At 35.7% G+C, this 23,941-nt stretch overlaps 1 protein-coding gene across 1 annotated transcript in view; it reads right to left on the reverse strand.

Moving 5' to 3' along the window:
- Nucleotides 1-2,127: 2,127 nt before the first annotated feature.
- RNF11 (ring finger protein 11) overlaps nucleotides 2,128-23,941 on the reverse strand; it is a 35,225-nt gene continuing 13,411 nt past the window's right edge. Inside the window, exons 2-3 of the mRNA XM_010951817.3 lie at nucleotides 6,217-6,386; nucleotides 2,128-4,961 (exon numbers count right to left, since the gene is read on the reverse strand). Coding sequence (XP_010950119.1) covers nucleotides 4,790-4,961; nucleotides 6,217-6,386 — 342 coding nt within the window. The 3' untranslated portion in view covers nucleotides 2,128-4,789. The remainder of the gene's footprint in view (nucleotides 4,962-6,216; nucleotides 6,387-23,941) is intronic.

Consider the following 23,941-nt stretch of genomic DNA (forward strand, 5'->3'; position numbering starts at 1 on the left):
GGTTCCCCTGTTGCACTTGGTATCATGAGGACAGGGTCCAACTTGGACAAAGCCAAAAGAAAAAAGGCAATCCTTAAGCAACAGTATTTGCTCATAAAATCATTGGGATGTTGGAGGAAAAGGTATGATCTAGTATCCAGTTAGAGAGGTAGGGCTCCAGTCAGCTACTCCAGAGATGGGAAGTGAAGCCTGAACAGATGTAGGAGCGCAGGCCTGGACTGAGAGGCTTGAGGCATTTTTGAAAGCACAAAAAGCATGTCTCCGAGGCTAACAAGTTGAGTACTATAAAAGGAAAGAGGCAGAAAGCCTATCTCCAGTAAAGAGTTTGGATTTTATTCCCTGCACAAGGGGAAGCAATTAAAGTTCTAAGGAGGGGGATGATACCATCCAATTTACTCAAAATTTTATAGGTTGTGTGAAGACTGTTTTATATAGGGTTAAACATGGAAGCTGGGAGGCTAGTGCCATGCATGCCAAAAGCGAAAAGCAGTAATTGCTTCTGCTTTGTGAGCTGATAAAAATACCTCATCTTCCCTTGACCAGACTTAGGGAGGAAAATATTTCAAAAAGCTAAGTGATAATAATAATCAGGCTCAAAGAGTCAATATGAGTTGGAATTTCACATTTTTTACCCTCACGAGAAATCAGAAATCCAGTTTATCAAAATCCATACCCATAAACAATACTTGTAGTAAAGACCAACATGAAAATGCCCCATTAGCACCTGTCTCACTACTAAGAAGAATGGTTATTCTTCTTCCTCATATTAAAACAACAGTGATTATTAAGGGCCATGAGGATAAATGGTTTGTGAAAAACAACTTCCTGTCCTATACCCTGTAGCTATTAACTGTCTGTGGGCTAAGTTCAGCTACCCTCGTGGAGAGAGGATCATTATTTTGCACTACTTCAAAGCTGAAGAACTAGCTCTGATTCTGGAATTGGTAGAAGTTATTCCCAAACCTTGGGTATGGACAGTGCTGGAAGTCAACCTCATTGTCTTTCTGATAGCATAGTCCAGGCTTCCCCATTCACACAATGCTTAAGGACTTGCTTTTGGATCCTAAATGACTAGATTAACTACAATGTGGCCCCCCGAGAAAAGCTGGGCCCCTCACTTGCTAAGGCAACCAAACTGTCTCATAAGCATTCAGAGTTCACCATTATAACCAGACACTTGAGGTAAAAACCCTCAGTTACTTTTTTCAATTTCCTTTTCTCAGCACCAAAAAAATCTAGTCCATAAGCACTGATATTATAGGTGTTCAAAGCAAATAGGTGCTGGTCATCTTTTGATCACAATCAGTTTTAGATGCCTAAAATCTGTACCTTATTGATACTGCTGCTTCATTCATATGCAGAGAAAAACAAACTTCCTGTGGAAAGCTTCCAAAGATGAATAAATCTTCCAGTGGACAGGGCCTTTTCTCAAGAAACTAAAATGTAAAAGAAAGTATCTCTTAAAGTGTCCTTTAAAAAAAGATAATGATACTCAATGCAACCATGGAAATTTTGTAGTTGAACATTTTTACTCTATACTTTTTAATTTAATGATGGCAAAATACTTAAGAAACAGGAACCAGGGGGAAGAAACAGAAGGAATTCAGCTGTGCCCCCTAAAGGAATAATATACTGCAGTCAGGAGAAGGCTGCATAGGACTCTGATGGCCCTCATACCCATGCCTCACATGATGGGAACATCCTGAACCAGGCCTGTGTCCTAGGGAAGTCTCACTGAGTATAAGACTAGAGCAGGGAGGCTACATAAGGTACAGAAGGAGGGGTTACAAACTATCTTCTCTGGCGTTCTCCCTACCCAGGAAAAGAGTAGTTGATCTTTAAATTCAGGTGAGTAAATTTAATATTACTTCAGGAGATATTAACCAAAACTCCAACTTTTCTCATGTCCACCAATTTCAAAGGCTTAAAAAATTAGTTGGGGTTATTACATTAGCTATGATGCACTTACATGCAAGTGTCATCAGTTGACTCTCAGAAACTGACTGCTAGCCAATGTCTTTGTAATAAACAAACATGGCCACCAACTGCCTGCATTTCTGAATTATGCCAAAGAAACTTACCTTCTTTCCTATTTGCCGTTTTCAGTCTCAGGACCATAGGCAGCTCGACTTTTGACTCGTTTATTGTTATTCCTTTTTAACAATGCATGCTTCCTTAAGAAGGAGCTTTGTACACAGAGAATTTGTTACCTCGATGCTCACAGTACTTTGTTTTATATCACACAGACATTGAAAGTAGTGGGAGAAGTCTTCTAATACCTGGTTTAAGAGATGCCCTATAAAGAATACTCATTTTTAAATTTTTAAAGTTTGTGTTGACCAAACTACAAGTATCTGAAAGTATTTCAACTTGTTGGGTTTACATTTAAGTGAGTAAGATTCTATTATTTTTTTCTTAGTCAGGCTTTTCAGATATTTCGAACCAGATATTACTGCCAAGACCAAACACATCGAAATATGTTGTGCCTATTACTTGGCTTTGGAAAATCTGAAGCTATCAAACTTCTAAATTTATGATTAGATGGTATTAAATGCCAAGCCACAAAAAATACTTCCCCAAAAGTATACATAGCTAGAAATTTTAAAGCAATTAATTAAATTTATACACATGTGTTTTAAAGAAAGCATTAGATAAGTTGGGGAATATTCTTATGTAATCAACTCTAACTTTAGTCCTTTACAACTGTATTATAACTTTATTTAATTCAGTAAAAGTCAAAATTGATGGTTCTTAATATGGTATGTGGAGATCAAAATGAAAGAATACAAAGTACCTTAAAAAAAAAAAAAAAGCCATTCAGCTCAATCCTGGTTCCTTCATTATTACTGCCAAACTTCTATAAAAGAAGGCTTGTAATAAAGAAAGACTAACAGAAACATAGAAGATGATTTAGGAAAAAAATTTCATTTACCAATTTTAACAATCTAGAAAAAAAGAAAGTCTGACTATAATACTGGCTGACAGACATCATGTTTAAGTAGAAAACACAAAGATAAAAAAAGTAGTATCGCTGAAAATATTGCACAACTTCAGGTGTTTCCTCCAAATTTGCTTTATGTAATTGGGTGGATATAAATTAATGAACAAAAACTTGAGCAAGATACATGTAACAATTTAACAGAACCTGATAATCTAATTTTTTCAATTTCTCAAACTCATCATGGGGCTCATAAGAAAATTAACCAACCTGGATACTACTACAGTTGAACATCAAATCTTTAAGAAGTGCTTATGACATAGTAAATTCCTCTATAATGCAATTATGAAGAACCCTTCAAGAGTTTTGTGTTTTGTATGTAGAAAAGTGTTAGAGTCAAATTTTCAACGCAATATAAAATAATAAGAAACTTTTCTGATTTGTTAGGTTGAGATTGCATCTCCTTTAGCTAATAAATGATTTCTTAAGCTGTAATATCACTGAGCTAAACAAATATGTCACCTTGGAGTACATAAGGAAAAATAAACACATGCTAAATGGATAAAACATTACAACTACATCTTTACTAGACCACCTCTACCTCTAACACTTCAGAAGCTTAGAGATTCAGAGTGTTCTTACATGAATTGCAAGAAAAAGACAAAGGAGAAATTCTTTCTTTTCTGAGATCACAACTATGAAGTCATGTGGTTATACAAATTTTGCATTTGTGTGCAAAACATGAAACACATTTATCTTAATTCTCCCTGCTTAAAACTGTCAGTCAGCTAGCAGGACCTTCCTCCCAAGAAACATAGACTGAGATGTGTTTTATATAACTTCAATAACCTCAGCACTACAGTAAGAGATGCAGTATCCTTTTGCTATGGTTCAAGACAACAGAGAAGGAGGTCACAGGAAAGAATAAATCAAAACTATTACAACTGAGAAACTTTTCTCACTTTCACCATGGTGCCACTTTCATTTTACATAAAGCATGGTGGCATAATTCAAGCTCAAAAAATCAGAAATCTTAATATTTAAAATTTACCTTGACTTTTAATTATCACCATATTAACAACCAAAATAATTAGATAAAATACATAGGAAAGGGTAATATTAAACCCCACTTTACTAGAGTTGGTTTCTTGAGACTAACTCTATTTTTATAGAAAAGGGATAGTGCATCTCAGTTTGCTTACAAGCTAGGAGATCACTTTGAATTCTGCATTTCCTAACTGCAAACAGATATAGCACTTATAACAGGTTATAAATAAACTGGTTTTCAAGCATAGAGCCAGCCCCAACGATAATAATACACTATTTAAAAAGACCTAAGGCAATGAATTCCATTTCCAATGGAAAAAAAGAACTGTGCAAACAAGCTTAAAACTACTTTTTTGTGCCAGTGTTATAAAATGTAGCTTTTAATAAAACCTTGACCCAAATGCCAGCAACTTCAGAAAAGAATTTGGGTTGGGGGAAGAAGAAAGTTATTTCATTTAGGAAAAACAACCACTACCTTTTTCCTAATCTTCAATACGCACAATTTAAACATATACAGCTGCTGTAACACTACACAATTCCTATGTACTGGAGCAACAACAAGATCTAAATACAATTATATTTTAAACACTGGGTCAAGGCTTTACATAAAAATACCATTCTACTTTCCCCCTAAGTTTCTAAAATATCACGTACTTTCCCCCAACATCTGCAGCCATTCAGGAATTTTTAGGAAACTTTTGTGCATGATCTTAATTCCTAATCCCTGGCTCTTTGGGCTCAGTGACAAAAGATCAAAACCACCAAAAATGATGGTTCACTTGAAGTCAGGTAAGAGACCCTGGCTCAATTAGTCTCATAGGATGAAAGCAGTGCTGCATCAACTGGCTCCATGCAGGAGGGGCACGTGAAGGATCTCATCAACCAGTCATCTATACAGTCCAGGTGATAGATGTGCATGCACGGCAGAAATCGAATTGGGTCCCCATAAACAAAGTCCATCATACAGATCACACACCTGTTGAGAGTGAGGGAGAGAAATCAGAAAGCAGTTTTAGAGAAGTCAGCTACCTCGAATACTCCTTAAAATCCCTATTACAAAGACACTGTCAATATGAACGGATGGAAATGGCTTGCCTGTCATCCTACCACCTAAGGATGCAGACTGAATTCTTTCCTAGTAAGTGTTAATCCATCCAAAATCTCTCATTTCAATCACCTGGGAATTTGAAAACGTTGCGAGCATTCAACAGGGCAAAGAAAAAGGGACCACGTGGTGATAAAGTCCATTGCTAGAACTGTGCTTGTAAAATAGCTACGTTATAGTAGGCAATTAAAGGAAATCATCAGATTAATTTTGTTTACTTGAACTGAATTTTTAGTGTGAGCCCAGAAGTAAGACAGTTTTCACTTTAATAACTACATGTTAAAACAGAGCTACTAATTTCAGCCTACTTCCTAGGCTGCTGTAGGCTAAAGGTCTCTTCATTAACTCCAGTTTCAAATTCACTGCTCTCTCCTACAGGCTCAAGAAGCAACCCAATTCTGCAGTGTTCCAGAAGTCAATATTCTACATAGGTTATGATCTTAAGTACTAACACTAAATGGTGCTATGGCTCAAACAACTAAACAATGATATAGTAAATCAGATTATGCCTGTGTTGGTAAAGGCCATTCTCAACCTAAAAGGAGAATGGTTCTCTCCTCATTAGGGATTCTCATGCAATAAATGAACACTGAAGACAAAAACTAAGAAACGGATATATATTTTCCTCGTATCACTAAAACCTTTAGCAACAATTTTAATAGCTGCATAACTACCAAAGTATTCTTATATTTTAATTTACTTAACTCTTCCTCTATTATTGTTTTTCACTATATAAAACTATGGTGAATATCTTTGTGCATAAAGCTCGAAGGGTTGGAGTGGGGTACATATTTTGCAATTGATCCTAAGAATCAACTGTCTCAAAGGGTTTAGATCTAAACATCCTTGACACTAGGTACTAGTTCATACTTAAACAGGTGAATCATTTTTAATTGACATTAACTATCATCCAAGTGGACATAGGCAAGATATAAAATGATCAGAATTCACACCATCATTTATTTGTTAGCTATTTTTATATGAAAAATTTCCTCAATTGCTCCATCTGAACATTTTCTTGCATGAAAAATTAAATATCTAACTTCCAAAATGCAGAAAAATATTTTTCAAAAACAAATCTCTGAAGATAGACTTTTGAAATGTGTGTAAATTAACTGAAACTTACTCCCGGATCTTTTTTTCTGATCCATCTCTTCCAGGGTCATAAACTCCTTTAGGCAGATGCTGTATAAGGCCTATTCTTTGAGCTATCCTAATTTGTTCCTCTTCAGTCAGCTGAGTTGCTAGGCGAGTCTGGCTAGGTGTTGGATGATAGACCGGAACTGGAACTTGTTCCTAAATTTTAAAAAATGGAGAAAAGAATTATTTTTAAAAAATCTGTTTTCTGGGGTTATGTTTTCCTCTGTTTCTTCTTTTTTTGGCTAGGGGAGGGGGCCTTAGGGAGAGGCAGACTGGGCAAGTGTGCAACAGCATGAGATTGTTTTACCTTGCCTAAATTTTAGCATATCTGACTTATCTTTAAAGGACATAAACTTTACTGGAAAACTGGCATGGAATATTACCTGAAGTATTTCTACAGGAAAACCATATAACCCAGATATATTCATTGCGGACACACAAATAGATAAATGAATGTAACTAATTAATTAACCAAACAGACTTCATTCACTGTTCTGTAGGTCTCAATGGAGTTCTGTGGCCTCAGTATATCATTATTTACATTAGAACTGGCCATTACAGACTCTTCTCATTTGCAAACTTTTCTTTTATGTAGACGACAACTTTAAACTTAATTTATTATTTATTTGGAAAGACTGGACATTGTTGCAATAAACTTCCATACAATTTCTTTTAGGCTTTTGGATACATATTTGGACATGATAACTGACTGAGCCAAATAGAGGCCACCTTCCTTCTAAATGGAATACACAAGCTTTTAGGAATATAAATTAAATAGCCAAATATCTACTCATAACATTTACTTACTTGTATAAATTACTATATAAAATAAAGCAATTTAGACTCTTGACCTCTGAATAATGTAGAAGTTATGGGTGCTGACCCCCACAATGGAAAACCCACCTATTACTACAATTAGCCCTCTGTATTCCCAGTTCCACATTTGAAGATTCAACCAACCATGGTTCATATAGCACTGTAGTACATATTTGTTGAAAAAGTCTGTATGAGTGGACCCAGGCAGTTCAAACCCATGTTATTCAAGGGTCAATTGTATTGCTTTTTTTTCCTACTCACATTTATGAAATAATTTTATTCACACTCTTTATACATTCTTTCAACAGATACTTGAATTATTATGTGCCAGCTGATGGGGAGTGAAGAGTAAACAAAACAAAGTTCCTACAGTGATGAAGGATGCTGCTTAAGATAAGATACTCAGAGAAAACCTCTTTGATGAGACATCTGAGAAGAGACCTCAGTGAAGTATGATAGCGCATCTCTGACCTAATGGTTTCATTGTGGCTAGATCCATTTTTGAGCCACCTAATATAGTGTTTCAGAGAACATCTCTACTGAATAAACTGAGACATTAACACCTTCAATCCATGTATGAAGTTTTCATGGGAAATCTTATTTAAAGCCACAACTACCTATTAACATTACATTAGAAAGTGCTATTTCCATTCATCCTGTAGGATCACTCATGATCTCTACAATTAAAGCACTTGCTTACAACGACAGCCAACATTTGCAATTATGAGATCATGTCTCCAGGAATAATTGCCAAAGTTGTGTTAAGCTTTAAAAATTATTTTGTGAAATAACCTCCATTAACATTGAGAACTAGCATCAACTGAGGCTGTTCTGAGCCAATAGCTTCTGTGGCTCAAAATAAAATAGCACCCAGAGTGACAGACTTTATATGGGCTCAAGTATAAATATCCTTTTCAAAGAGAAATTTTAGGGGAAAGTCTCAAATACATATAAATAAGGCTCAAATACTGAAATATTTAATTCAAGGAGAAAGACACTTCACTACAATGTCTGTTTAAAAGATAACATTATGTTTTTTTAAATTAGTCTTAATTCTTATAAACCCCTTTTCTGACAGTAGTTACTGAGTTTCTTGTCAAAGGCAATTCAACAACTTTAAGTATTCCTTTTCTCTGAGATTCAAAACAAATCTATAATTAAAAATCTCAAAACCCAGTAAATCCTTTATCAAATAATTAAGATTTATATTCTCTGGTACAAGTAAAATGCCAGTTGTTCAAAGTTTCATGTTTTATGAATTTCCACATTAAATCATTAATGGTTACTTTCATATGTCTAGTTCATCATTTAGGAAATAATAACCAAGTATGTGAATGCTTATCAGAACTGTATTCTTCATCCAAATTTATTTATTTAGTTCATATTACATGCAAAGGAGACATCATTTTATTAGTAAGTATGATTCGTACATCCAGCTAACCTTAGGGTTAAGTTACTTTTCTGTCACTTAACAGAGTGACCATATTGAAGTGATGTGATTTATATGGATTACTCTGTATTATAAAACTGCTATAAGACTTAAATGAGGAAGATGGTGAACCTTGGAATGGTAGAAACTCAATAAATGGTAGCTATTATAACTATTAATGTTATATTTAAAGAGCTATATCTATTATTGCAGCCCATTTAGCTGTTTCCTCTAAGTTTCATGCTTGCCCATCTTACTGCCTTTATTCTTGATATTTCCTCTACTTCTCCCCGCAGGTCCACTGTTCCAAATTATACCCTGTCTAGCGAGTTACTGGTGTAAATGAAGCTTTCCCCAATCCTCCTTCCTGCCACCCAATATTGAGAGACTCTGCCCTCTTCATCTTAATTACATAGGTGTATACCTATTAGAGAATTAGGAAGATTATACAGAATACAGTGAAACTTCAGTTAACAAGTGCAGTCATCAAGACTCAATTCTTCTGGCTTTCACAGAGCAAAGGAAGCACAAAACTGACTTCATTTCTCTAGCACAGCTTGAAAGCTTTCTTTCAGCCCTGTATATCTGCAGCACTGTGCCCATAGGCATTTTTTTTTTTTGGTTTATTAAGTTTTTTTGTAATGAATATTTCCTTTTAAACAAGTTTGTATAGGTACAAAAATTTTCAGTGTGTAGGTCAAACTCAGAGAATCTTCTATAAGTAACATGTATATTATCAAAGCCCTATTTTATGCACTAAAAAAATTAACTTTGTTAACCAGGCTTTATAGTGCACATAAAAGTTACATGACCCTTCAGTTACTAATGATCATAAACATGGCTACTGCATCTCTGGTTTAGATACTCACCTCTTCAAGGTTTTATACCTAAGTGGGCAAACTTTCAATGCAGAAAAATTTCATAGTTGAGAGTCAAAAAGACTGTCCTTGCTCTGCCACTTAGTAATCATAAGACTTTGACCAAGTTATTTAACTTCTATGCGCTTCAGACCTTTTATTCATATTAGGGATGTATTTTTTTTTTTGGTAGTTGTTAAATCAAGGGAACAGTCTAAGTATCATTTAGATATTTAAAATGATTCATCATTCTAATTTCAGTTTACATGCAACTTTCCAGAAAACCTCTATAGGGAAGGAAATGACTAAGAACTCCTGATATTTTAAAGATGGATGTGGCCTCACCCTTCTTACCACACACACTCAATTTTAATTCCCATCATACTTGTTAACAATGACCTAAAGTGGGGAGGGTGTAGCTCAGTGGTAGAGTGCATGCCTAGCATGCATGAGGTACTGGGTTCAATCCCCAGTACTCCATTAAAAAATAAATAAACCTAATTACCACTCCCCCCAAAAAAAATTTTTAAATGACCTGAAGTTTGAGTTATTGTTTAGTAACTAGAGATCCAATGTAATTCTAGGTGGCAAAAACGGCATCTTGTTTCTAATGTCAGGTAGGAAACAATGAATAGAAGATTAGACAAGGGTATAAAAAATAGCAATTTTTAAAAGATTTGGATTCCAGGACAGTTCAACATTCCCTAACTGATGGCTCCCTGTGCCTAAACTCTTCGTGTGAACAATATGATTCATGCTTTCCCTCTGGGAGTCTGTAATGTATATGCTAAGCAGTGGTGCCTACTCAGTATCCTGGGCTTCCCTAGCAGACAACACTTCACACATGTTGGCATAATTCAATGCTGGAGAATTAAGCACATTCTGTGTGACTCTACTAGGAGAGAACTAACTGTTGGAAGCCTGTGCCTTTTTTCTATGGATCTATGTATCTTTTTCCTTTACCAATTTTGATCAGTATTATTTTCCAATAATAAATGATAGCTGTGATTACAATTATATGCTAAGACCTATAAGTCCTCCAATGGACTCAAAGAACATTACAGTCTAGAAAATGTTAAGATGGACAGTGCCTGCACTGACTCCTTTGTTTTCAAATAGTTTATTTGGTGATGTTCATTAGAAATGCTCCCCTGGAGGGTGTGGAGAAAAGGGAATCCTCCTACATTGTTGGTGGGAATGTACATTGGTGTAGCCACTATGGAAAACAGTATGGAGTTTCCTTAAAAAACTAAAAATAGAGTTGTCATATGACCCAGTCACCATATAATCCTACTCCTGAGTATATATCCGGAGAAAACTAATCTGAAAAGATATCTGCACTCAATGTTCACAGCAGCACTACTTAAAATAGCCAAGACACGGAAGCAACCTAAACATCTGCCCATCAGCAGATGAATGGATAGATGTGGTATATAGACAATGGAATATCACTCAGCCATAAAAAGGATGAAATGATTCCACTTGCAGCAACATGGATGAACCTAGAGATTATCATACTAAGTGAAGTAAATGAGACAGAGAAAGACAAGTATCACATGATACCACTTATATGTGGAATCTAAAAAAAAATGATACAAATGAACATATTCACAAAAAAGAAAGAGACTCACAGACAGAAAACAATTTTATGGCTACCAAAGGAGGAAGGGGAAGAAGGGATAAATTAGGATTAGATACAAACTACTATAAACAAGATAGATAAACAAGGTCCTACTATATAGCTCAGGGGACTATATTCAGTATCTTGTAATAACCTATAATGAAAAAGAATATGAAAAAGAATATATATATATATATATCTATATATATATATATCTGAATCACTTAGCTGTGCATGAGAAACTAACACAACATTGTAAGTCAACTATACTTCAGTTTTAAAAAAATGTTTCTTTGTAAAAAAAAAAAAAAGGTGTGTTCTGACAATGGCAGTCACACAGTACTTGGGTCTTACTCCTTTTTCAAAATATAAAGGAATATTTTGACCATTTATTATTTAGCATAGAGAAAAACACTTGAGAAAGAGATGTTACTGCTGAACTAATTGCTGTTAGTGCTGAACTATGCCCCCCCAAATTTTTATGTTGAAGTCCTAATCCCCCAGAATCTCAGAACATGGCTGTTTTTAGAGTCACAAATGTGACTGTTACTGTCTTGGTCTTTTCTCCTGCCCTCTACTCTCTGCCAATAACTATGTCCATGCTGTCAGCTAAAACTATTACCTAATATAAATGATTCATAAATCAATGATCCAGTCTAGATCTTGCTTTTAAACTCCAGGCTCTACTTGGACAGTCCTAAATCAAAGTTCCCCCAAAGTACCTCAAATTCAACTTGTCTAAAAATGAACTCACCTCCAAAATCTGATCTTCAACTTCCCTATCTCAGTAAATAACAAGATCACTTTTCTAGTTGTGTGAGACAGAGACCTCTTGGCACCTCTCCCCCTACCTTCCATATTTAACAACATAACCAAATTCTAATGAACTTATTTTCTACTGAAATGTTGACAGAATCTGTTTGTTTCTCTACATGTCTATTGCCAATACTCCAGTCTAAGTTTCAATTTCTTTTTTTGGTGTATAATATTAGCTAGCAAAATCTCAGTTTGTTCTTTACACAGAAGTGATAGCAATCCTTCCAAAACAAATACAACCTTATGTCCTCCTCAACACACCTTAAAACCAGTTCAGTAGCTTCCCATTGCTTTTAGAATGGAGGTCAAAGTCTGTAGTAAGACCTCCAAAGCCCTGCATAGTCTGGTTACCTCTCTATCTCCCTCTCTACGCACCTTCTTGTTCCTCATCTAACAACTCACTGCTTTCTAGACCCACTGGCCTTTACAGAAGTATGGTCTCTCCCACATGAAGTCATAACACTTGCTGTATTCTTTGCTTGAAACACTCTCCTCCATCACTACTCTGCTTAAATACCTCCTTTTTCTTCTTTCAGAGCTCAGTTCAACTTCAACTTTCTCAGAAATCTTCTCTATTATCCTCTATTATAGGCTCTTATACACCAAGTAACTTTCCTTCACAGCATTTGTTATAGTTGTAATTTTATATTTAGTTATAATTTAAATGTTTGTCTTTCCCAGCAGACTGTAAGATCCATGATAAGAACTGTGCCTGTTTTTGCTTCTCACTGAATGGATAGATAAACAGCCTACTAAAAAGGTTACCTACTATTAGCTAAAAATAGTCACTCATTAACTTACTCCACTGTTTCTTTTCATTTCAGTGTTTCTTTACATTTCCTGGAATCCTTAATCAATCGCCACTTATTAGAGTTAGTGTACACTCTAATACTGGGATTATAGAGTTGTTTTTGCTTTGCTAAGTATATTCATTAAGAATGACTGATAATAATGGTACCTGCCTACACTATTCCCCCTCATAAAAGTGAACACAAATATGATTTCTGAATACTTATGGAAAATAATGTTTATAAAATAATTATTTCTAATATACAAGGGTACTTAGTACAAAAAGGGATACTATGAATCAGTTTATGAAAATCTAAATTACCAAGTACTAAATTGCTAAACGCTGGCAACTTTAAGGGTGGTTCAATTGGCTGCTCTCATCTATGTGTATATGAATATAATTCATGAAGTATTTCGTGCTTGGGCTAAAGAGGTGTGATTATCTGTACGATTATTTGGTTAATGTATTCCTTCATCACTAGACTGAAAGCTTGATAAGGGTAGGGATTATGTCGGTTTTGCTCACCAATACATACTATTTCTCTAGCGCAGTATCTTTCACATAGTAGGGACTCAATAAACTTGACTAGATAACTGAATGATTTAAATCAAAGCACTCATGTTTTCATAATCCATGTCACATGTTCATATCAGGATTTTGTAAATATGCTACGAGAAATTGCTAATGATTTGGATTAAGCCACAATAAAACCAAAAAAAAGAAGACCTGATATAAAGTACAACCAACATTCCTTCTCCAAGTAATAATCCAGCTTGTTGACTCTTTGAAATTTCTACCTACCATTCTACCCCACAGTGACTATATTATGCCCAAAAGCAAACTAATTATCTCTTTATACGTCCACAATCCTTCTCAAACTCAGATCACTAGTCATCCAAGGTAGGTATCTCTTCTTTCCTGATTCCTCTGACCTCTTCCCTTCCCTTTATCCCCATCATCTACTTAAAATGTCTTATAATCTTCTCTAACAACCATTTCCTCAATGTTAATAGGAGACATACATGTACTTGCCTTGCAAGTTTAAATTTTGAGAAAGAGACAATTCACAGTAAGAGAAGCAAATATATTTCAAATAAATTTAAATATTTTTTCCTCCTTAATGCTTTCTTTAATTCTCTACAGAAGTCTTCTTGCAAAAACAAAACAAAACCCACACAACAAAAAAACCCCAAGAGAATCCAAGGAAAAGCATTTGCCTTAAAGAAAAGGAATAATTTAAAATTAAAATATGTGTTAGGAAAAGAAATGCAGCATCATAGAAGGGGGCAGAATAGAAAAGGAACAAAGGATTACAAAATATGCTGAAGCAGAGCAAAGGGAAAAGACAGGCAGTCACACAAAAAACCAAAGATCTGACCTTCTGATGAAAAAAATCTCTGAAGCATTCCAGTTGTTTGTTAATAATGAAGCACATATAAATTGACGAATGTTGTGAAAAATATAATAGGGTCCTAATCTCAGGGAGTTTACAGGTCAAGAAACACAAAAACAGATCAAAGTGTAAACATGCCTATGTGAAAGGTAGTGCATTAAAAGTTGGAGCCAGTTTAGGGAATATGATACAATTTCAGAAACTAAACAAAACAATGCAGTGGGGAAGTGCCTAAATAATGTGCTGAGGCTGGAAATAGTACAAGTCTGGTTTGTGGTGAAGGAAAAATAAAGTCACTGCTAAAGAATGCAGCTTGTCACCAAAAGCTGTATCCTTTTCTCCAGTAGGAAATAAGAGTCAGCTCTTCTGATTTTTTTCCTTATAGTCTTACAAGCTGCTGCTGGCACCACCCCCTCCCCAGCTGCAGTCTCCTACTGGGAATGTTTTTTCTGAATTTTGTCAGACTGAAACTTAAGGCCATAAAATGGAGGATTTGGAATAAATGGTCTCAATGTATTTTTTTAAAAATTGAGTTACAGTCAATTTACAATGTTGTGTCAATTTTTGGTGTACAGCCCCATGCATGTTCTAACTCTGATATTCAATGAATCTTGACCAAAATCCCCCAAACCAACCAACCAAACAAAACCCCAAAGATTAGCATTAATGCAGTTGCTGAACCATAAAGGGTAACAACTATACACATATAGAGAAGGGGGAAAAGCCAGCATCCCACCAATGATAGTGACAAATGATATATTTAGTGAGAAAGTGTACAAACCAAAGTGATCTGCATGGAAAAAGAGGACTGCTTCCAAGGAGGTGGTATGGTGTCTGCATATTTTTTAAAGAAATGGAAAAGCTGTTTTCTTTCATTCATTACAAAAATATTCACTAAGCACTTATGATACAGGGTTATATACAGTATCCTAATTTGTGGAAAGCTGGTAGGCATTATCACCACAGGCACTCAGCATTAGCAAATCCTTCTAAAGGTCAGGACAACTGAAATCATGGTCACATTATTATTTCTTGAATACCCAACCACATTTTAGATGTTGTTTTAGGCAAAGGAGATAGAGCTGTGATCAAGACAGATGACGTCTCTGTCCTTACAAAGTCTAAATCCCCTATAGTAGAGGGATATAGTGAAAGTAAACAAAGAGAAGATGATTACCTCATCTACAGCTCCTACAATCCCTAAACTGCCCATGACCTGGCAACTTTTGGGACAGGCACACATTCCAGTGGACCCGTAGCCTAGTCAACATCTGATGATTTGCACCTCCTGACCGATGAAGAGAGGTTGAACTAACAGACTGTATTCTTTCAGAATGAGAACTGGAAAACTGAATCAACTGAAATGAAAGGTCATTGAGCAGTAAATAAGAGGCATATGTAAACTGAAGTTCTGAGGAAACTGATGGTATTAAAGACAGATTAGAAATACTGAGTGAAGCAGACACTAGGAAAAGGCCACGAATGATCCCTGAAGCCCCTGGCTAAGAGAAATGGGAGAAAGTGGCTGTCATGGTTCCTTGACAGCTTTCTGATTCTAATCTGTGTGTATCATTAAAATAAAGCACTCTTCCTCTGAGTTAATTCTGTCTAATACAAGACATCACCACTATTTTCTTTACTAAATGAGACGTAAATTAGACCACCGTTTCCTTCTCACCAAGCAAACTGATTTCCAGAGGGGAAATAGCATCCACTAACCGACAAAAAAATGCTTTCCAGTGGGGCAGATCTCAATGGTAGTTGCAGGCCAAGAGGTTTTCCTCTGACTTAGTGCATGAGTTATTGTTGGAACCACTTCTTTGCTACAATCAGAAGAGAGTGGAATTTTTTTCATTTAAGCATCCTACCTTTGAATTTTACCAGCTCAAAGAATAAGAATATAGACTTCCTCAATTGTCTTTCATCCTTAAAAGGAGTATGCAAATATAACACTATTTGAAAGCTAATAGTAATAAGACCAAAAATTCTTTGCAAAAGCAGAGTCAGAATATACACTGCCCTTTAAGGAGTTAATAGATGAGAGCTTAAAAAGATATTAATCCCCAAAAGAGTATGTCTATAGCAGCCAAGGGTTGGCTTTGGAGCTAAGGAAGTCTGTTATTGCACTTACTACACTAAGTTCTCTACCAGATACCCTCCCCCATTTTTTAAAGTCATTTTTTGAAGGACCAGGGCTAACATCACCAATAAAAATTAATTTTGTCTAAAAACTGATGAACTTTAGTTGCAACAATTTTGCCAAACTCTTTAGGAGGTATGTTTCTCGGATTCTACGTTTTTTTTCTTGTTTAAGTATAGTTGATTTACAGTATTACATTAGTTTTAGGTGTACAACATAGTGATCCAATATTTTTATAGATTATACTCCATTTAACATTATTACAAAACAATACTATATTTCCCTGTGCTCTTAAAACCCTCCTCTTATTTTCCTCCTCCACTCCCACCCCCACTGGCAACCAACAGTTTGTTCTCTGTATCTGTGAGTCTGTTTTTGTTTTGTTATATTCCTTGCTTTACTTTTTTAGGTTCTACACATAAGCAGTAACAGAGCACTTGTCTTTCCCTAAGCATAATATTCTCTAGGCCCACCCACGTTGTTGCAAATGGCAGATTCTAACTGTTTTGGGAGTTAAATGGAAAACCAGTCCATTAAACATATATACATCAGTTAAAATACACATTCTATACCTGGTCAAGATGGCAGAATAGTAGGACAACAAACTCGCCTCTCTCGCGACTACAACAAAACCGTAACTGAGTGCTAAACAACCATTGAAAACAAAACAAAAAAAGACTGGAACCTGGCAAAAAAGATCAAATGGAAACATAAAGAAGGAACCACAGCGGGACGGTAGGAGGGGTATGCTCAAGATATAATTGGGCCCCATACCCTCCAGGTGGGCGACCCACACGCTGAAGAATAATTAAGTCACAGAGGCCTTCCCACAGGAGTGAAAGTTCTAAGCCCCACATCAGGTTCCCCAGCCTGGGGTTCCGGCATTGAGAGGAGAAAGAGACCTCAGGGCATCTGGTTTTGAAGGCCAGTGGGACTTAACTCCAGGAGCCCTACAGGACTGGAGGAAACAGAGACTTCATTCTCTTGGAAAGTGTATACAGATCTTGTGTGCACCAGGTCCAAGAAACCTCGGCCAGACCTGCCTGCTGGTTTTGGTGAGTCTCTTGGGAAGGTACGGGATGGCTACAGCTCACTCAGGGGACATAAAAGCTGGTGGCGGACATTCCGGGAGTGTTCATTACATGAGCTTTCCTGGAGGCTGACATCTTGACTGGATCATTAGCACCAAGACCTAGCCCCACCCAACAGCCTATAGGGAAGCCTCACACCAAACAACCTACTTGGTGGGAACACAGCCCCACCCATCAGCAGACTTCCTGGGCCACAAAGGCCTATAGACACGGCCCTACCCACCAGAGATCCAGGACCAAGCTTAACCCAGCAGTGGGCAGGCAATGACTCCTCCTGCCAGGAAACTTACAGAAGCCTCTAGTCCAGCCTCATCCACTAGGGGGCAGATACCAGAAATAAGAAAACATCATCCCAAAGCCTGTGGAAGGAATCTACAAACACAGGCCAGACTCTACACTGGAACCAGCTGGACCCTTGCCCTTGGGTGACAAGAGAGGAGTGTACTGCTGGAACACAGGATGTCTCCCACAAGGGCCATCTTTCCAAGGTCAAGAAACCTAACTAATCTACCTAAAAATACAAATAGAAATCTAGACAACATGAGGCAGCAGAAGAACATCTTCCAGGCCAGGGCGCAAGATAAAATCCCAAAAGAAGTAAGTGATGAGGAGATAGGCAATTTATCAGAGAAAGATTTTAAAGTAATGACGGCGAAGATGTTCAGAGAACTCAAGAGAAGTATGGACGCACAGAGTGAAATTTTTAGCAAAGAGTTGGAAAATATAAAGAACATCCAGAGTTGACAAATAAAATCACTGAAATGAATAACACACTAGAAGGAACCAAGAGTAGACCAAATGAGGCAGAAGAACGATTCAGTGAGCTAGAAGACAGATTAGTGGAAATCACTACTGCAGAACAGAAAAAAGAATGAAAAGAAATGAGGATAGTTTAAAAGAACTCTGGGACAACATGAAGCACACTAATATTCACATTATAGGGGTCCCAGAAAGAGAAGAGAGAGAGGACCTGAGGGGGAAGGGTATAGCTCAAATGATGGAGTGCATGCTCAGCATGCAAGAGATCCTGGGTTCAATCCCCAGTACCTCCTCCAAGCAGAAATAAATGAATAAACCTAATTAGCTCCCCTTCATTAAAAAAAAAAAAAACAAGCAAAAAAATAGAGAGAGGACCTGAGAAATTTTTGAAGCGATAATAACCGAAAACTCCCCCAACTTAGGAAAGGAAACAATCACCCAAGTCCAGGAAACAGAGAGTTCCATACAGGATCAACCTAGAAGAACACACCAAGGCACATAATCATCAAATTGACAAAAATTAAGGATAAGGAGAAAATATTAAAATTAGAAAGAGAAAAGCAATAAATAACATACAAGGGAACTTCCGTAAGGTTATCAGTTGATTTTTCAGCAGAAACTCTACAGGCCAGAAAGGAGTGGCACAATATATTTAAAGTGATGAAAGGAAAAACTTACATCCAAGAATACTCTATCCAAAAAGGCTCTCATTCAGATTTCATGGAGAAATCAAAAGCTTCACAGATAAACAAAAGTTAAAACAATTCAGCACCACTAAAACAGCTGTACAACAAATGTTGAAGGAACTTCTCATAAGAAAAGAGAAAAGACGAAAGTGAGAAAAGACCTAAAAAAGATTGCTTTGGCAATTTGGGGCCTTTTATGGTTCCATATAAATTTTGGAATTGTTTTTTCTAGTTCTATGAAAAATGTTATGAGTATTTTGACAGGGGTTGCACTGGATCCATGGGTTGCTTCGGGTAGTACAGCCATTTTGATAATGTTAGATTCTTCCAATCCAGGAACACAATATGTCTTTCCATTTCTTTGTATCATCTTCAATTTCCTTCATCAATGTTTTAGTTTTCAGAGTATAGGTAACCTCCTTAGTTAAGTTTATTTCTAGGTATTTTGTTGTTTTTGATGCAATGGAAATGTTTATGCCAGTTATAAAATTCTGGTTTTTGAAGTGGGGAAAAAAAAAGTGAATGAAAGGCCGCAAATGGCAAAATAACTTTTTTTATGGGTGAGTTTTATTCCATTGCATACATATGCTACATCTACTTTATCCATTCATCTATTGATGTGCACTTATGATGCTTCCGTATCTTGGCGATTATAAATAATGTTGCTATTAATAGCAGGGTGTATGTATCTTTCTGAATTAATGCTTTTGTTTTTCTCAAATATATGCACAGGAGTGGAACTGCTGGGCCATATGGTGGTTCTATTTTTAGGGTGTTGAGAAACCTCCATATTGTTTTCCATTGTGGCTGCACCAATTTACATTCCCAACAGTGTACAAGGGGTCCCTTTTCTCCACATCCTTGCCAACATTTGTTACTTGTGTTTTTCTTGATGATGGCCATTCTGACAGGTGAAAGATGATATCTCATTGTGATTTTGATTTGCACTTCCCTGATATTAGTGATGTTGAGCAACTTTTCATGTTCCTGTTGGCCATCTGCATTTCCTCTTTTGGAAATGTCTGTTCAGTTCTTCTGCTCATATTTTAAATGAGTTGGTTGGTTGGTTGGTTGCTGTTTAATTGAAGTACAATTGACTTAAAATGTTGTATTAGTTTCTGGTGTACAGCATGGATGGACTTGGAGGGCATTATGCTAAGTGAAATAAGTCAGACAGAAAGACAAATACGGTATCACTTACATGTGGAATCTAAAATACTGCAAACTAGTGAATATAACAGAAAAGAAACAGACTCACAGATGTAGAGAAGAAACTAGTGGTTACCAGTGGGGAGAGGGAAGGCGGAGGGACAAGATAGAGGTGGAGGATTAAGAGGTACAAACTATCAGGTATAAAGGAAGCTACAAGGATGTACTGTACAAAATGGGGAATATAGCCAATATTTTATAATAACTATAAATGGAGTGTAACCTTTAAAAATTTGTGAATCATATTGCATATCTGTAACATATAATACTGTACATCAATTATACTTCAATTTAAAAATACATTGTAAAATAAATAAATGGTTAAAAATATATATACTGTAATTTCAAAAAGCACTGAAAAATTTTTTAAAGTACATTCTCAGCATTGAGGAAATACATTATAATATCTTACTTGTATTATTATATCTTATTTACTATAAGCTTAAAGGCCTACATTTAATATAACACCTCTACTGAGATATAATGCACAGTATAATTAACCCATTTAAAGTATACAATTCAATGGTTTTTTAGTATGTTCAGAGTTATGCACCCATCATCATAATTTTAAGAACATTTCATCATCTCCCAAAGAAATCCCACACCAATTAGCAGTCATTCCCTATTTTTCTCCAAATTCCCCAGTCCTAGGCAACCACTTGCCTGCTTTCTGTCTCCATGAATTTGCCCTTTCTGGACATTTCATGTAAATGGAATCATAAAATATGTGGTCTTAGGAGATCTAAAACATAGCATGTCTTCAAAGTTCACCCATGTTGTACCATGTAACAGAACATCATTCCTTTACATTGCTGAATAATATAGCATTGTATGTATATATCACATTTTGTTTAGCTATTCATCTGTTAATGGACATTTGGGTTGTTTCCACTTTTTGGTTATTATGAAAACACTGCTATGACCATTTGTATATAAGTTTCTGTTTGGACATGTTTTCATTTCTCTTCAGTATACACCTAGAAGCAGAACTGCTGGGTCATATTTCAATTCTATGTTCAGTCTTTTGAGGAACACCAAACTGTTTTTCAAAGCACTTGCACCATTTTATATTCCCACAAGAAAGGTATGAGGGTCACTTCCAATTTCTCCACATCACTGCCAATTCTTACTTTCTGTGTTTTGTTTTGTTTTGTTTTAATTATAGCAACCCTAGTGGTTTTGATTTGCATTTCCCTGATAGTAAATTGTGTTAAACATCTTTTCATGTGCTGAATGGCCATTTGTATATCTTCTCTGGAGAAATGTCTATTCAGATCTTTTATCTTCTTTTAAAACTGGTTTTAAAATGATTCTCTTTATTGAGTTGTAAGAGTTCTGTATATATCCTGGACATCAGTCCCTTATCAGATAAACGATTTGCAAATACTTCGTTGCATTCTATGGATTGTCTTTTCACTTCCCTGGTGTCCTCTAAAACATAAATTTTTAATTCTGATGATGTTCACCTTACTTACCGTTTGGTCACTTGTGCTTTTTGTATCATATCTAAGAAGGCTTTGCCTAATCCAAGGCCAAGAAGACTTATACTTCTATTCTTAAAGAGTTTTATTTTTAGTTCTTACATTTAGGTATATGAACCACTGAAGTAATTTTTGAATATGGTGAGAGAAAGGGGTCCAACTTCACTCTTTGCACGTGAGTATGTAGGGGCCCCAGCACGATGTGTTGAAATTTCTTTTGAAAAAGTCTAATTTTAATGTGAGATTTTTTCCTAGAAGCCTAGTACAATGTTTCGGGGTGGAGGTTAAAGGTGTAAGGATTTTTATAAGACTGCTTATCTGAAGCAACCTGGGTCTCTGCAGGAGGCCTAAAAAAAATTAGTCTGACCAAGTAGGTTTTCTACATCATCCAGTCAAATCATCTGCTCCAGTTTCTACACAGCTGGTTTCTGTTTTCCAATGGACTATTCATTCAATACCAATCCCTAATACTTGCCTTCTAATTGTTCATGTTGTTTCATGTAACATACCCAAACATGGAAAACAAGAAAAATTATACTTGTCTTATGATGATCCTCTTTAAGACACAGATACCAAGAAAGCCCTGGATCTCAACATTGAGACGGTATTAAATAGTGAGATGCTGATGTTTGTCTACTAGACTGCTCAGGTTATGCCAAGTATTGGCACCTACAAGCCTTAAACTGGAAAATCAGGTTTAGTTTTTAGATTCTTCCTCAAACTCAATCACAGGGGTCAGATCATCAGGACATCTCTAACTAGTAAGAGAAATGAAGAGTAAAAGAACATGGAATACAGCATGCTTAAGTCCTTTTGGTAATGAAGCTCAAAAATAGAAAAGAAAAGATTATTAGAGAGCTATCTTAATCCAAATGTAAAGTTGCCCTATGCAAGGCTATCTCCTCATCAGCCAGCTATTTATTTACAAGTCATTTTCAAACAGAAACTGTCAGCAAACTACTTTTTCATAAAATGCCCCGGTACAATCTCTTAGGAGAAATACATCTTACCATCTCCTCTACCCCTACCACCATCAAGTATCAAGAAACTTATCCTGGAATATTAAGAAATAACCTAAATGTACAGAAGAATAATATAGACCTAGTGAAATACTTAATGGCTTTTAAAAACTGGAGCTCTAAAGACTACGGCAACACAAAAAAATGCTTACAAAATGACATTAAAATTAAAAGAATACAAAAGTATTAGTAATATTACACATATTTAAAAATATTTGCATTTGGAAAAAAGTATAAAGACATATACACCAAAATGTTAACTATGGTTACATTAGAGTACTGGAAATATGAGCTATAATCTTTATTTCTATGTAATTATATTTAATTTGCAATTTATTATAAAAAAGGAAAAAAACCTATATTTATAGAGTTGTCATTAAGTAAATAGCTAATTTTAAAAGAAAATGAAAACAAAATAGAGACAAGTCACAGTGTGTGTTTAATTCTGGCAAGACTTTTATGAATTTTACAGCTGAGTCTAACTCTACTTTTTAAAAACTGAGGTGAAATTCACATAAAGTTAACCAATTTAGAAGAGAACAATTCAGTGGCCTTTAGTACACTCATAAATATTGTACAACCACTATCTCTATCTACTTCCAAAACACTTTCATCACTGTAAAATGAAACTCTGTGCTTAAGGTAGTTAACCACCCATTCCTTCTTTTTCCCAGCCTCTGGCTGCCACCTGTTTCTATGAATTTACCTATTTTAGATATTTTATATAAATGGAATCATGTAATACATGACTTTCTTTGTGTCTGGCTTTCTTTCACTTATCATTATATATTTAAGCTTCATCGTGTTGTGGCATGTATTAACTCTATTTTTAAGATACAGTGATCAGTCATATGTAATTCTTTTGAGAGTTCCTTCCAAGTAGGGTACTACTTAGGTAAACCAGATTTGGTTTCAACAATGCAAGGTGGAATGCAAAGGTATACAAAATCAGTAAAAATTAACTTTTTTATATTTAAAAGTGTAAAACTATTGAAGAAAAAGGGTATTGTTAACAAATTTCAAAATATCTTTTTAAAATACACAAACTACTCTTAGTTTAGAACGGTGTAATGAAATCCAATGATAGAACATGCTGTTTGCCCTAAGTCAGGAAAATGTGGCTCAGTCTGGTGTTATAAAATAGCTCTGAGACATTGTCACATCTATTCAGTCAAATTTCTAAGAGAAGAGGACATCAAATGTTCTTAAATGTTTGTTCTTTATATTAAATAGCAGGCACTGAGAAATCACTAAAGGGGTATAACTTAAAGGCTTTATTTTAACAGGTGACCTGGCAGTGGCAGACAAGATATACTGAAGAAAGAAATGAAAGAAAGTAGTAACATAGTTTGAGATGATAGACCAGAGGTTGTTTTTCAAGGTCTCAGCGTACGGGGGTACATAAATTCATTGAAATTGCATGCAAACTGCGCATCTTCTCAGGAAGATTTACGGTTTTCAGCTTCTCAAGAGTTATTAAACAAAGGGTTAAAAAACACTTACATAAACTTGGATCGTTGCCATACAAACAGAAAAATCAGTTGAAGGAATATAAGGAAAAATTCAAACAAGGAGATAAAGGAAACCTTGGTTTTTTGTTTTTG

The sequence above is a fragment of the Camelus bactrianus genome, chromosome 13, assembly GCF_048773025.1.
Source record: "Camelus bactrianus isolate YW-2024 breed Bactrian camel chromosome 13, ASM4877302v1, whole genome shotgun sequence".
NCBI classification, from domain to species: Eukaryota; Metazoa; Chordata; class Mammalia; order Artiodactyla; family Camelidae; genus Camelus; species Camelus bactrianus.